The sequence below is a fragment of the Lampetra fluviatilis genome, chromosome 1 (genome assembly GCF_964198595.1).
Source record: "Lampetra fluviatilis chromosome 1, kcLamFluv1.1, whole genome shotgun sequence".
NCBI lineage: Eukaryota > Metazoa > Chordata > Hyperoartia > Petromyzontiformes > Petromyzontidae > Lampetra > Lampetra fluviatilis.
The window spans coordinates 40927044-40943786 of NC_136275.1; the positions used below are offsets into that span (position 1 = coordinate 40927044).

The following is a 16743-nucleotide window of genomic DNA, read 5'->3' on the forward strand; positions in this document are numbered from 1 at the left end:
TAACTGAGTGCACGCTGCCACGTTACTGTATCGATCCACGTTACTGTATCAATCCGCGTACTGTATCACTACCGCTCAGCCGCCCAGCTACAAAAAGTAGTTCAGCATCTACCGCTCAGAAACTGCAATATAACGGTGCACGTTCCGTGTTATAACGGTGCACGTTCCGTGTTAGGAGGGAGGAGGTAGGTGGAAGGAAGTAGGAGGCAGGAGAGGAGCGTGGTGTCCACGCACCCTTCACTGTCGAGGACGTCCCGCGCGCCGGCGTGCGTGATGATCGCGTCATCGCACTTGAACCACTGGTCTTTGTGCTGCCGGATGAAGCTGGTGTAGTGGCCGCTCTCCAGCGTGCCCTGGTGGTTCACCACCGCAAATAGCGAGTACCTGGGCACGCACGGACACACGCGCACACACACACACGCAGACACACACGTGCACACACACACACACGCAGACACACACGTGCACACACACACACACGCAGACACACAGGCGCACGCATGCATACACACACAGACACACACGCATGCACAGACACACACGCAGGCAGACAACCAAAGATAATTATTCCGTATATAGCCTAAACATACTGTTAGGGCAAGTGCTGTTAGCGAGTAGCACCTATGAAAGCCAGCACGGCACACTAGGGGTGGGTAGACAGCACCATACCCGGCCGCCTCTCTCCCCAGTGGCGATGTTTACACACTGCACCAAGTACTTATTTGAAGCTGAGTCCACCTAGGGGAGGCCCAGGACTGGTTCAGATAATCGTCACTGGTATTGGCTGTAGTAGCGCAACGCGCTAACTGCGACACTACCGCTCCATCAGCAGACACACACGCACACGTGCATTGCATCCAACTTACAGTGGGACACGTTTAAGTTGATAAATGAACAGAACGTAATTGATATACGTTACTCTCAGTTTACAAAAACAGCACCGGAATGGGTTTGTTCTCTGCATCACTCGGATTGCCACAGTTTTCTTAATTATATTATAATCTAACCAGGAAAGCTTCATTGAGTCTCAAGTTAATGCACGAGTAACCACAACCGAGTGACTTGCAGGTACAGGCATAACCCGGTTTACGCCCGGGACGCGTTCTTGAAAATCAGAGCGTAAATCGAAAGTACTTAAATGACCGCGGTGGCTAGGAGATGTTATCTCCCTCGCCTGGTATGCAGGAGGTCATGGGTTCGATCCCGACCCTCACAATAACCTGTATAATTGGAGTTGGCGTGCTCTCTCCCCGTGGTCGCGTGGATTTTTCTCCAGGTCCTCCGGGTTTTCCCTCCGCATTTAGAATCAACGTAACGCGATTAGAGTGTTTGGCTGCTATACATTTCCACGTGATGATAAGCCACTTCGTTGAGCTGTCATTTGTGGCCAGGTCGCTTCTGAAAAAGAGCTACATAGCTCAGTGGTGACTTACCTGGTAACATTAAAAATAGTTTAAGAGTTTAAGTTGTAGCCTTTAAATCATCTGATTATTATGATTCCATTTGTTCAACCTGGACAAGCCTCACCGAGTCTCAAGACTCTCTCAGGAGGGTCCTGCCAAGATTCACAGGGGGGAGGGGAGGCGATGTTGCTGCTGCTGTGTGTCGGATCCCAAACGGGTAATTTTTTATGTTTTGGACCAATCCGAGAGCCCGGGATGAAACTCATGCAGCACAAGGGGGAGAGAGAACCAAGCCATGCACACTCAGAGACAGGCCTCTCCCTCTCGAGTCGGGGAATCGAACCCAGGCCCTTCTCGCTGCGGGGACAACCAGCGTCACACCACGGCGTGCTTAAGTTACGGCCGCGAAGAGCGGAGGTCGTGTCGAGCGCGAGCGGGAGGACGCCGCCACCTACTTGTTCTCGCTGCTCAGGGAGTCTCCTCCCGCTTGGTGCTGCCCGTTCACGCGGCTCTCCTTGCTGTGCAAACGCACGCGCGCACAGGGGGCGAGATCACAAGGTCACACGGCACAAAGATCCCCCCCCCACCACCACCGTGTGGCCCGCACAGGCACGCTGGGGCAGCCGCGCCCTGCCGCTAGCGAGCGCCGCCCGCGAATGGTGCGGTCGGGCCTATGCCCGGCGGTTCGCGTTTACACACCGGATGAGAGTTCCAAATGGGAACCTACTCATTAAAAAAAACTGAAACTAAACAATTTTTTATCTTACCAGGTAAGGCCCACTGAGCAATATATTTAGTTTTCAGAAGCGACCTGGCCACAAATGATAGCTCAACAAAGTGGCTTATCGTGTGGACATTTATTTCTGCAAAATACTCTAAACGCCTGTTGATTCTAAACCCGGAGAAAAATCCACTTGACCATGCAGAGAGAGACATGCAAAACTCCAAATATACAGCAGGCATCAGGGTCGCAATGAAAGCCATGACCTCCTGTATGCCAGGCGAGGGAGTTAGCAGATATTTGTGACCGATGTCGGCCCTGTGCGGGTATCGGACTCGGGTCGCCAAGTTCGCAGCGCAGTGCGTGAACCACTGTGCCAACGGCTCACCGCACAAACATCCCCCATGTAGCCTTCAACTGGAGGAGGCAAGTGCTGTGAGCGAGTAGCACCTATGAAGGCCGGTAAGGTACACGCGCAGGTGGGTGACCAACACCACGCCCAGCCGCCTTTGTCTCCCCAGTGACGATGTTTGCACGTGTGCGGTGGGTTTGGGTGTGTGCAACGCAGTTGCGTGCGTGTACGTGCGTGTAGACACCTTGATGCCATGAACGGCGTCATGTCGAGCTCCAGAGGAAAGGAGACGTAGGTGGTGATTTTTTTGCGCAGCTTTGCCGAGTGCTCAAATCGCTGCAAACCAACACACAGACACACACACAGTGACGCAGGATCACAGCAGTTTAACACGTCGGTTCAACAACAAGCCAACTCTGGACCAGTTTCAACATTCAGTATCTCATCACCAGTCAGGCTTGCTTGCTTTAAAATGATGAGCTCGCAGAAGGCCGTGTGGCTGACGGGATATTCCATTTATCTATTCATTTACGTGCTTGCTTGCTCCGTGACAGACACGGCAAGGACACGTGTCTAATGCTTGTGCGTTCTGATGCCAGTGCACGGCGATCGCTTTGAAGCCGCGATCGCTAAACAAGCGCTGCCCAGCGAGTGGGTGCCGTGCTGCTGCTGCCGCCCGTGCTGCTGCCCCTACTGCTGGCGCTGCCCCTACTGCTGCCCCTACTGCTGGCGCTGTCGGGGGTGAGTGGGGTTGCAAGGAGAGCCACGCCGCGGCGGCGGAGGCAGCGGAACCTTGAGGTGGAAGCAGGCCACGATGGGCAGCTTCTTCATCGTCAGCTGCTTGGTAGACTCCTGGTAACTCCGGCAGCCGCTGCACTTGATCTTCGCGCTGCTGCCCAAGTACTCGGGCCGCGTGAACCTGCGCTCTCCGGCCGCGCGAACCCCACGAGCCACGGTCAGAACCCACGAGCGCCAATCAACACCCAGGAGCCGTGGACGGCGCTCGTGAGCCACCCGGTGACGTCATAGAGTCATAATATTGGTCGCGAAAGCCTACCGCAAGTTAAACTAACAAACAGATCCCCTGACTCCCGGGTGGAGTTTGTACGTCCTCTCTCACTCTCTCTCCCCCGAGTCTCCTCGGGGTTCTCCGCTTTCTTCCCATATCTAAGCTCCACTGAGCTATGTAGCTCTTTTGGAGAGCTACGATGTACTACTACTTATCACGTGAAAATGTATAGCAGTAGCCTAAGACTCTAAACGCGTGGTGATGTCGATTCTAAATGTGGAGGGAAAAACCGGAGGACTCCTGAGAAAAATCCACTCGACCACGGGGAGAGAGACACGCAAACTCCTAATATACAGCAGCAGGCGTCAGGGTCGGGATCGAACCCACGACCACCTGCGTACCGGGCGAGGGAGTTAACATCTCCTAGCCACTGTGGCGCTTCCCACACACACACACACACAGGGGCAGCTGCCACTGGGGGGGTGCACCCTTCAAAGCGAGAGCGGACGAGGAGGGCGGCCACCAACGTTGTCGCCGTCGCGATCGGGGGGGGGGGGGGGGCAGCACACCGTGCACCAGCCGGCGGGCAAGCGGGCCGGTACCTGCGCAGGCAGTCGGTGAGCGAGGTGGGGCCCGCCGCCGCGTGGGCCTCCCCGCCGTTGGCGAGCAGCAGGCTGCCCTCCGAGCCGGGGCTGAGCGGCCAGAACGGCGTCGAGGAGCCCGGCAGGTCCAGCGAGATGTCCCAGAAGGGGTCGATGGTGGTGGACACGCCCCTGGGAGACGCGCGCACACGTCCCACCGCACCACCTCCACTCAGCACGGTCGGCCCACGTACAGTGCCAAAGAAGTTCGACGTGCGCGAGTGCGACGTTTGTCGGGGATGGTGGCCGTGAGCGGGAACCCAACTCGGTCCACCGAGTTAATAAACACACACTTTGATTTCCTCATTTCCCCATCTTCTTCCGTCTTTTTGTTCTCATTTCAAACTCCTCCCCCCACATTCTCCTCCGTTCACTGGGATTTGCTTTTCCTCTGTGCCCTGTCCCCTTCACACTCTCCCATTCTACCCATGCTGTTCGCTCTTCGTTCTGTTTTCCCGTCCGTTGCTATCAGGGTTCCGTGACACTCGCACACACAAGACAAAGATCCCCCCCCGCGTAGCCTCGGTAGGCGTTTGGGGCAAGTACCCTTCGCGAGCAGCACTTATGAAGGCCGACACACGAGGGGGTGGGCGGCCAGCCGCCCGCCCGGCTGCCTTCGTCTCCCCAGTGGTGATGTTTGCGCGTGTGCAAAGTGTCAACCACCGCACTACTGCTCCCCACACAAACACGCACAAAGACCCCCCGTGTAGCCTGAACAGACTGTTGGGGCAAGTGCTGTCAGCGAGCACCTCCTACGCATACAGACGTGTGTCCGCGTGTGCGCGTGCACTCACTGGCAGACTTGGCAGGTGACGTCCGACTGCAGGCCGCCCGTGAAGATCTGATCGATGATGCAGTTGCAGTGGTTGGGGTTGTTGGCTTTCTTGCCGTTGTCGTCCCCTGCAGAGAGGCGAGCGCGCCGCACGGTCACGGCACGGTCACGGCACGGTCACGGCACGGTCACGGCACGGTCACGGCACGGTCACGGCACAGTCACGGCACGGTCACGGCACGGCACGGTCACGGCACGGCACGGTCACGGCACGGTCACGGCACGGTCACCGCGACCGATTGGAACGGGAGAGGCTCCACATGTCATCACGTCAACACGTCAACACGTGTGGCCACCTTTGCAGTGTCGGTGCAGCACGTCGAGCGCCGCGATGAGGAACTCGTGGGCGTCCTGCTGCTCGTAGCCGGCCAGGTGGCGAGCGTGAGTCCACACCAGGTGCAGCAGGCGGTAGGGGATGTGCGGCGAGCGGAACCCCGAGTAGAACTGTGGGGAGGGGGGGGGAGACCGCGATATGGGACGGAAGGGGCACGCTGGGGGACATGCGGGGAGGGGACACGTGGGGGGGAGGACACACGTGGGGGTGGACACGTGGGGGGGGGGGGGGGTCACGTGGGGGGGGGACACCGACCTCCTGGAAGAGGCGGCTCATCTCGCACACCAGGCAGGACTCGGGGCTCTCCATCTCACAGCGGTGGCGGTCCGACAAGAAGAAGTCGCGCAGCAGCGGCGTGTGCGTCAGGGCCTGCACGATGCAGTTCATGAAGCACGTGTTGCCCAGGTTCACCAGGCCGCGCAGGCCTGCAGACACGGAAACATCCCCCGTGCCGCCTTCAAGGGCTGTTGGGGCAAGCGCGACCGATACCAACAAACGCAATTTGCCGGTAAGTGACGGTGACGTCACCACGGCGCCCGTGCCGGGCCAGGTGCACGTTGAGGCTATCGCGTGAAGCGTCGAAGACTCTCGCCGCTGACAGGAGGTCACGGGACAGACGCAGCAGGCGCCATGGCTTTGCTGACTGAGATGACCGTTCGATGCACCAGCTGTACCCTCTACTGTGCCAGGCTAGGTGCAGGAGGAGATCACTGTGCCAGGTAGGCATCGACCGCTCATCTCAGTCAGCCAACCCAATGGCGCCTGCTGCCTCTGTTCTGTGAGCGGGTGGATTTTTACACTCGCGCAGGAGAAGGGCGCTTTCAGTTTGACGTTTCTTTATTGAAAGTGAATCTAATAAATAATTCTACGCAGCAACAAAATGGATTTGCGTCTTTATTTATTTCTTCAGCTCTTGAGACGAAAGGTAAGTCTAATTTATGCTTCTACATGATGGTAAAATAGACATTTCTCGGTGATTTCCCAGATATTGTATCGAATTCCGATTTATTTAAACCCCAGTGACCGAAAGCACAAGAGAATAAAGTATCAGAGCAGTGAATTTGAACAAATTGAAGGTCAGTTATATACAGTGCTACAGTGAACTGCAGTGAGGTGTTTTATGACTTCGTTTTGTGCAAGATTCACTGCCATTAAATTTACACAAGATACAATTATACTCTGCTCAATTTTTTCGTAAATATTACAGCTTTCATCCTAGGACGGGCAAAGAAGCTAGCTGGCATGAATGACTCTGAATAAAACTAAATTATTACTATTATTATTAGCGAGTAGCACCTGTGAAGGCCGGCACGTCACACGAGGGGGTGGGTGGCCAGCATCATGCCCGGCCGCCTTTGTCTCCCCAGTGCCGATATTTTACACATCGCACCGGGTACTCATTTGAGGCCGAGTCGATCTAGCAGAGGGCCAGGACCGGTTGACAAGATATCTGTCACGGTTGTTGTTTGCCGTGAGCGGGATTTGAACTTGGGCCACCGGGTAACAAGTCGACTGCACATCGGTGACAAAGAGCTTCACAGCTCATCGGATTCCTCCTGCTGCTGCTGCTGCTGCAGTCTCAACAAGATTGTGAATCATTCCCAACCCCCACTTTCAACTAGAATTCTCCCGAGCACGGCACGGAGCGGACTTGCCGCTCCACCTCCCCAACACGACGGCGGCAGGACTCCCACCAGGGCTGAATTCGCCGCCCTTACACCGGGAGGCATCGTGGTCGTTGTTGGGCGTCAAAGAGGCTTTGTTAAGGGAAAGAAACATGAGGCTTCTCCGAAGGCCTCCTCCTCCACCCCTCCAAGCCGGATTCAGCGGCTCGGCCCGTCGCACGCCGCCCAGCGCCGCGGCCGTTGGCAACGCCTGCGCCGGAAATGCTCACCGATGGTGCAGTTGGGCGCAATCTTGCGTCGCTTGGGGTTCTGCCGCAGCAGCTCGAGCTCCCGCCGCGTTGGCTCCCAGCTGGTGTAGCGGTCGCCCAGTCCTGACCACGCGGACAACACGCAACGAGAAGTGGGGGGGGGGGGCGAGGGGGGGCGCGGGCGATGTCAGAGCACCGCATTGGCGGAGCGGCGCTCCAAACTGCAACACAAAGGCGGGAGCAGCAGCCGGTGATCTCCGTGCCGGCTGAGGCACTGGTGCTCCCTCTCCTGCTTACCGTCTTGAGTCAGCGGTGGAAATACCACATTGCCATGGCTGAGGGTCAATGCGTATGAGAAGCGCTGTCGAATTCGTCGTGAAGTGCTGCTCATTGTATCGGCCAGCGGAGTCGACTCCGCTGGCCGTGGATTTGAACTCTCGACCTTTCCCGAACGAGAGCCGCTCGCTCTGCCGTCCGAGCCCAAATCTAACAACGAAGCCATTTTTACTTACCAGGTAAGGCCCCACTGAACTCTATTGCTCTTTTTCCTAAACGACCTGGCTATCACAAGTGAATGCTAAACGAAGTGGCTCATCATCACGTGGAAATTTATAGTAGCAGCCAAATACTATACGGGACATCTTTGTCTTTGTGGTGCATGTGCGTCGCGTGCACGCACCCTGCAGTTTCCAGGCCTTGCGCTGCTCCTCCCTGGCGATCTGCTCGGCGTCGCGATCGTACACGTAGTCTCCGCACTGGAAGCAGTAGATGGTGCCGTGGTACAGGTCGATCGCTGCACAGACATCGGGGGGACACGCCGACCCGCCGGCCGACAATCAGAATCACAATTTATTTATTTGTTTGACATCAAACAATTAGCCACGACGATTCGCTGGTACAGTAGTTACCTCGATATGCGAATATTCCAAAAAGGATGATTCGTTAAAACGAACTTTGGATTAATACTATAAAGAAAATATATTTCCATTCCTTTGAGTAATTTACGGTACTATATAAAAATTATAATACGTTATAGATTAATGACAATTGCGCATCGCGATCTTTGTTTCATGTCTGTTTTTTTATTTTGATCAGAATATTTATTTATGCTGGAGGAATCCAATGAGCTATAAACCTCTTATTCACAGGCGTCCAGTCGGGGCGGATCAGAGCGTTAGAACAAAGAGAATAGCAACACATGACAGGAGTGAACATTAATGCCAAGGTAGACAAATCACTTCAAACCAATATACAAGTTCGGCCCACTGAGCCGTTACCTTCGTTCTCAGAAGTGACCCAGCTATCACAAATTACACCTCAACAAAGTGGCTTATCATGTACAATATTCATGGTAAGTCATGAAGTGTTTACAGTCTGAGACGGTAAATGACGAAGGCTGGGTACGCATCCCCGTTGTACTCAAGTTATAAGTTGTTCAAGATATGAACGAAGCTCCAGGAAGGCATCCATCTACTTGGTCTCATCAGGCGATTGACAGAATTGTGAAAATGTTCTGTGATCCTGGGCCTTCCGGTATGCGGTGTGACGTCGTCAACCTACGCCTACAGGTGATGCAACAAGTAGCAGCAAGTGCCTCCTGCAGGTTAACGTGGTGCCATAAAATATAAAAAAGTAAAAACCATAAACTATTTTTATTTTACTGGGTAAGGCCCACCGAGCTGTGTAGCTCTTATTCAGAAGCGGCCTGGCCACAAACTGATAGCTCAACGAAGTGGGGCTCAACCATCATGTGGAAATTTACAGGAATCAAGTAAACACATATTTATTCATGTGGAGGGAACAACCGGAGGACACGGAGAAATCTGCACGACCACAGGCAGAGAGAGACGCGCAAACTCCAAATATACAGCAGCAGGCATCGGGGTCGGGATCGAACCCACGACATCCTGTATACCAGGCAAGGTAGTTAACATCTTGGCACCCCAATGTAACAATAATACATTACGCCGCATGCCTTTTGTCACGCGCTATGGACACAGTTGGGCCGAACGCTGTTCGCGAGCGCCCGTTGTGTCTCCGATTACTGATGACGACGAACCAGGGACTGCAGTGATTTGTTTTGACGAATTATTCTCTGGACAGTTGAGCTTTCGAGGCTCAAACAAAGATCAAGCGCTGGCTGCATGCATCCCGGTGCACAAACATCAGTTCACCACCCACGTGACGTACCGACCGCCATGGTGACACTCACAGTGGTATGACCACATCACCATGGCACCCACACCAAATTTGCTGACTGGAGGTCATAGTACAGACCATTGTAATTGTACTGTAGTACTACTCTGCTTGTTAACCCAGGAAAACCTCACCTGTACTGGTTGTATATTGCAAACAATTTCAATGTGGCATTCTATGTAAACCTATTCAACAATGTTTTTGTCTTGCCAGGTAAGGCCCACCGAGCCTTACATCTATTTTTCAGAAGCAACCTGGCACACAAATGATAACCCAATAAAGTTGCTTATCATGTGGAAATTTATATTGCATCCATATTTATAAATGTGTAATGAAAAACCGGAGGACCCGGAGAAAAATCCAAGTGACCACGGGGAGAGAGACACGCAAACTCCAAATATAGAGCAAACATCAGGGTTGGAATCCAACCCACAACCTCCCGCATACCAGGCAAGGTAGTTAACATCTCGCCGCCGCGGCAGAAGCAGCAGCATCTGGTGCCACGGTGACTAGGAGATGTTAACGACCTCGCCTGGGATGAAGGAGGTCGTGGGCTCGATCCCGACTCTGACGACGCCTGCTGTGTTTGCGTGCCTCTCTCCCCGTGGATTTTCCCGGGTGCTCCGGTTTTTTACCTCCACATTTAGAATCAACATCACGTGTTTAGAGTGTTTGGCTGCTAGAAATTTGCACGTGAAAAGCCACTTCGTTGAGCTATAATTTGTGGCCAGGTTGCTTCTTAAAAAATTGCTACGTAGCTCAGTGGGCCTTACCTGGTAGAATAAAATATAGTTTAAGAGTTTAAGTTGCAGTTTTAGTTTCACATTTCTCCAACTTAATTGCAACCGCCCTACGACCGGTCTAAAAATAACCTGCCCCAGATGACGTATGCTGCGGGGGAATTTATTATTGGACGCGGATTTATGTTGGTCGCTGCAGCGTTCTCGATTTTTCTCACGTCACAACGCAGTTGTTGTTTCTTCTGCGTCAACTCCTCTTCGCTCGATTGCGGCGCTCTACTCCACTTGCTTTGCTCTCGTCATTTTTGGTCATCCCGGTCACTCGTGCAAATCAGACTCATCCCGGTCTCTCTTGAGTTCTATAACCTGGCCGCACATAATCAACTTCACTCAACTTCACTCAAGAGACTTTGAACCCCCCACCCATCCCCCCCACCACTCCTCGCCCTCGTTCCTCCACCAAAGACAAAGATCCCCCATATAGCCTCAACAGATTATTTTGGGGGGGCAAGTGCTGTTAGAGAATGACTGGCACCAACAGCTATTCTCGTATCCAAACATGCCAACCAACATCACCCTCAGTTGAACAACTTCCCCCTTGTGGCCAAAGTGGCATTCGCCGATATCCAAAATGAATGAATGAAAAGTAAATGAATGTGGGCGGGCGGCCAGCCCCCCCCTCCTCTCCCCCCCCCCGCTTTTTGACGACGTCACGACGCGTTTCTGGAAACGTCGTTGTCGTAAAACCAGAACCCCGTTTTCCCATGGACGGCAGAAACGGCAGAAAGATCAGGGTTTCACAATGATCATTTACATTTGTAAAGCGCCTTCTCATCCAAGGATCCCAATGCACCAACCGTGTATGGAAAGCGGGGAAATAAGACGGAACCAGCGGCGTAAACGATCAAAACTATGGAGGAAAGGGCGATTCTAAAGACGTGAGTTTGCAGGGCGAGATTTAAATACAACCCAGACTAGAACCCAGACTAGGACCCAGACTAGAACCCAGTAAGGTGTTGATAGTACCGTGTTGATAGTACCGTGTTGATAGTAACGTGTTGCTAGTACCGTGTTGCTAGTAACGTGTTGATAGTAACGTGTTGATAGTAACGTGTTGATAGAGTACTGTGTTGCTAATAAGGTGTCGCGAGCCATGTGGTTACGTTGTGCAGCACGGTTTGTCTCTGTCATGCCCTGCACTGCGTGTTCTGTTAATATTTATGCACGACAGTGGAGTGTGGGCTCCGCATGCTAAACAGCGCATCCACATTTAGACTCGAGCTAGCCGAGATATTATCTCCCTCGCCTGGTATGCGGGAGGTCGTGGGTTCGACCCCGATGCCTGCGTCTCTCTCCCCGTGGTCGCGTGGATTTTTCTCCGGCTCCCCGGGTTTTTCCCTCCACATTTATAAAACACATCACGCGTTTAGAGTATGTAGCTGGCGCTATAAATGTCCACGTGATAACAAGAAGTCACTTCGTTGAGCTATCATTTGTGATAGCCAGGTCGTTCATTGCTCATTGGGCCTTACTGGTAAGACAAGAAACAGTTCAGTTCATAGTGTATAGAGTGCGGTGCCCGCACTGCACCTGCCCTGGGAAGCCGCCACTCCCTGCCCCCGTGCGTGTGTGTGCCCCGCGGACACCCACAGAGCGGGTGGTGGTGGAGCGTGGTGGTGGAAGAGGGTGGTGGTGGTGGTGGAGCGTGGTGGTGGTGGAGCGTGGTGCTGGAAGAGGGTGGTGGTGGTGGTGGAGCGTAGTGGTGAAAGAGCGTGGTGGTGGTGGTGGTGGAGCGTGGTGGCATCTAGGGCCTTCCGGTGTTGAGTGAGGTGAGTGGGTGAGCGGGGTGAGCGCTGGGTGAGCGGGGTGAGCGGGGTGAGCGCTGGGTGAGTGGGGTTGGAGCGAGCGTACCGAGCGGGTGGCGCTTGGCCTTGGCGTGCTCGTGGATGTGGCGCCGAGCGAAGCAGCCGAAGAAGACGCAGTAGAGGCACGAGTGCAGGCGGCTGAAGTGGGCACCGCACAGCTGGCACACGCACGACAGGGCCTGGCCACGCACACACCACACACACACCACGCACACACCACGCACACACCACGCACACACCACGCACACACCACGCACACACCACGCACACACGCGCACACACCACACGCGCACACACCACACGCGCACACACCACGCGCACACACCACGCACACACCACGCACACACCACGCACACACCACGCACACACCACACACGCGCACACCACACACCACACGCACACACCACGCACACACACACACACACACACCACACACACCACACACACACACATCACACGCACGCACACCCCACGCACGCACACACCACGCACGCACACACCACGCACACACACCACGCACGCACACACCACACAACAACATACAGATCGTCAACTCGTATATAACAGGCTGGTAGCTCGTACAACAACAACACAATAACAACAACGGCACAACAACAACAGCATGTACTACACGAGTTTATCCAGGAATGCCTCAATGAGTCCCAGTGTTTATCTCAGGAGGCTCCTGCCAGGCTGAGTGCGGCAGGGGTGATGCTGCTCATGCTGCTGTTGCTGCTGCTGCTGCTGTTTACGTGATCCCAGCTGAAATCGGCTACACGTTGTAGGCGACTTCTAGAGCGCATGGAGGAACCCGGAGAAGCCAACAGAGCACAGCGGGAGAGAGGGACAGAGAGAGAGAGAGAAGTACAAACTCCACACGGACACGCACCCGAGTCGGGAATCGAACTCAGGGGCTCTTTGCGGTGAGGTGCAAGTGTCAGTAACCGCTGCGCTGGCACCTCGAGTAGGGGAGGACGGACGCGGGGCGATGCCACGCAATATCTTAGAGGTAATGACAATCAGTTTAAAGTGTAATTATCACGACCTGTGGCTCATCTTTACGTTATTATGTACCTTGCTCTAAAGAGTATCCATTCACGGTTATCTGTGCGATTTCCCGCACCTCCGATTAGCACGGTTAGCCACGTGCGGTGCGAAAGAAGTTCAAACGAACGTACGCGCACACGTTAAGCGAGCGAGGAGATTTGCCAGTGCGACGTTAAAGCGCAACGATTCAAAACATCAGCAAAACAAGTGAATTATAGCGCCCCAATTAAACTAAAGGGAAATTAACATTCTCATTGAGCCAAACAGCCTCGACAGACACCGTGATTGAGTGACTACGGAAATCAGTGGGGCACCGACTTGGACGTGCACCCTGGACTGCATCGTGAGGCTCATTCGAAACAGAATCAACCCGGGGGGAGGGGGGCGCCCCCTCAGGGCCCCCCCTCCCTGCGATTGAAAATCAGCCACGTGACATGCGACCTTTGAAGAAATCAAGCAAAACTAAAAAGGTGACCACGTGGTGGATGGTGCTGCGGGGTGGGGGAGATGGGGGGTGGGGGAGATGGGGGGTGGGGGAGATGGGGGGTGGGAGAGATGGGGGGTGGGAGAGATGGGGGGTGGGGGAGATGGGGGGTGGGGGAGATGGGGGGGGGAGATGGGGGCGTGGGGGAGATGGGGGGGGGAGATCTGGTGAATGGGGCAACACTGGAGGCAGCAGATGGCAGCCCATGTTATGGCCGATTAATGATCTATGACCGAGATGTTGACTACCTCGCCTGTAATACAGGAGGTCGACCGTGGGTCAGACTCCGACGCCTGTAGAATTGGAATTTGGATTTTATCTCCGGGTCCTTCAGCTTCTCCTTCCACATTTACAATCAACGTGATTTTAGAGTTGTGGCTGCTATACATGTCCACGTGACGATGATGATAAGCCACTTCTTCATTGGGCTATCATTTGTGACCAGTGGGGACTTCCGTGGTAAAATAAAGATAAAATAGCTTAGATCATAGGCAAGATGGAAGATCCGTGATCTGTGACCGAGGTCAAAACCTGTGATTTGCCCGCTCAAGGCAATGAGTTGTGGGCCCCGCATGGCGGATTGACAGCGAGAAGACGGCTGTAAAGCACACATCGCAGCCGAGCACACAGCTCACCAAACACAGCGACAACAGACACCGCTAGGCACACACAAAGCCAGAGCCATAGAGGCATATCCATAGCAACAACTACAGCCCCACACAGCCACAGCCACTACACCCAGTCAGCTACAGCCTCACACAGCCACAATGACGTAGAACACAACTACAGTCAAGAGACACATCTCATGCTATAGTCACAGACCGAGCTGGAGTTACTGACACTCACACAGCTCGTTACATCTACAGCCAGCTAGTCAGACATCTAGTCAGACACAAGTAGGCAAACACATCTAGTCAACAGGCAGACACAGCTACAGTCACAGTTACAGTCAGATCAACATTCAGACACAGCTGGGGAGACATCTACTGGCAGCTACACCGAATGATCAAACAGCGACAGGCAGACCCACCTACAGCTACAAGCAGACACATCTACAGAGAGCTTCAGGCAGACGAATCTCCAGATATAATTACAGGTGGACACGTTGATCCAGCTACAGGAAGACAAAACGCACGTACACTACAGGCTGACACAACTACATTCAGACACTCAGACAAACACACCTACATTCAGACACTCACAGACAGACAAACACACCTACATTCAGACACTCACAGACAGACAAACACACCTACATTCAGACACTCACAGACAGACAAACACACCTACATTCAGACACTCACAGACAGACAAACACACCTACATTCAGACACCCACAGACAGACAAACACACCTACATTCAGACACTCACAGACAGACAAACACACCTACATTCAGACACTCACAGACAGACAAACACACCTACATTCAGACACTCACAGACAAACAAACACACCTACATTCAGACACTCACAGACAGACAAACACACCTACATTCAGACACCCACAGACAGACAAACACACCTACATTCAGACACTCACAGACAGACAAACACACCTACATTCAGACACTCACAGACAGACAAACACACCTACATTCAGACACTCACAGACAAACACACCTACATTCAGACACTCACAGACAGACAAACACACCTACATTCAGACACTCACAGACAGACAAACGCACCTACATTCAGACACTCACAGACAGACAAACACACCTACATTCAGACACTCAGACAGACAAACACACCTACATTCAGACACTCACAGACAGACAAACACATCTACATTCAGACACTCACAGACAGACAAACACACCTACATTCAGACACTCACAGACACACAAACACACCTACATTCAGACACCCACAGACAGACAAACACACCTACATTCACACTCACAGACAGACAAACACACCTACATTCAGACACTCACAGACAGACAAACACACCTACATTCAGACACCCACAGACAGACAAACACACCTACATTCAGACACCCACAGACAGACAAACACACCTACATTCAGACACCCACAGACAGACAAACACACCTACATTCAGATACCCACAGACAGACAAACACACCTACATTCAGACACTCACAGACAGACAAACACACCTACATTCAGACACTCACAGACAGACAAACACACCTACATTCAGACACTCACAGACAGACAAACACACCTACATTCAGACACCCACAGACAGACAAACACACCTACATTCAGAGACTCACAGACAGACAAACACACCTACATTCAGACACTCACAGACAGACAAACACACCTACATTCAGACACTCACAGACAAACACACCTACATTCAGACACTCACAGACAGACAAACACACCTACATTCAGACACTCACAGACAGACAAACGCACCTACATTCAGACACTCACAGACAGACAAACACACCTACATTCAGACACTCACAGACAGACAAACACACCTACATTCAGACACTCACAGACAGACAAACACATCTACATTCAGACACTCACAGACAGACAAACACACCTACATTCAGACACTCACAGACACACAAACACACCTACATTCAGACACCCACAGACAGACAAACACACCTACATTCACACTCACAGACAGACAAACACACCTACATTCAGACACTCACAGACAGACACACCTACATTCAGACACTCACAGACAGACAAACACACCTACATTCAGACACCCACAGACAGACAAACACACCTACATTCAGACACCCACAGACAGACAAACACACCTACATTCAGACACCCACAGACAGACAAACACACCTACATTCAGATACCCACAGACAGACAAACACACCTACATTCAGACACTCACAGACAGACAAACACACCTACATTCAGACACTCACAGACAGACAAACACCTACATTCAGACACTCACAGACAGACAAACACACCTACATTCAGACACCCACAGACAGACAAACACACCTACATTCAGACACCCACAGACAGACAAACACACCTACATTCAGACACCCACAGACAGACAAACACACCTACATTCAGATACCCACAGACAGACAAACACACCTACATTCAGACACTCACAGACAGACAAACACACCTACATTCAGACACTCACAGACAGACAAACACACCTACATTCAGACACTCACAGACAGACAAACACACCTACATTCAGACACCCACAGACAGACAAACACAGCTACATTCAGACACTCAAAGACAGACAAACACACCTACATTC

At 52.9% G+C, this 16743-nt stretch overlaps 1 protein-coding gene across 1 annotated transcript in view; it reads right to left on the minus strand.

Annotated features, from left to right (window-relative positions):
* The window catches only part of LOC144936181 (ubiquitin carboxyl-terminal hydrolase 22-like), a 29363-nt gene that overhangs the window by 3242 nt on the left and 9378 nt on the right, over nt 1–16743 (minus strand). The window contains exons 2-12 of the mRNA XM_078863126.1: nt 12013–12145; nt 7845–7958; nt 7187–7288; nt 5548–5717; nt 5255–5402; nt 4921–5026; nt 4088–4258; nt 3269–3395; nt 2721–2812; nt 1859–1921; nt 235–384 (exon numbers count right to left, since the gene is read on the minus strand). Coding sequence (XP_078719252.1) covers nt 235–384; nt 1859–1921; nt 2721–2812; nt 3269–3395; nt 4088–4258; nt 4921–5026; nt 5255–5402; nt 5548–5717; nt 7187–7288; nt 7845–7958; nt 12013–12145 — 1376 coding nt within the window. The remainder of the gene's footprint in view (nt 1–234; nt 385–1858; nt 1922–2720; nt 2813–3268; nt 3396–4087; nt 4259–4920; nt 5027–5254; nt 5403–5547; nt 5718–7186; nt 7289–7844; nt 7959–12012; nt 12146–16743) is intronic.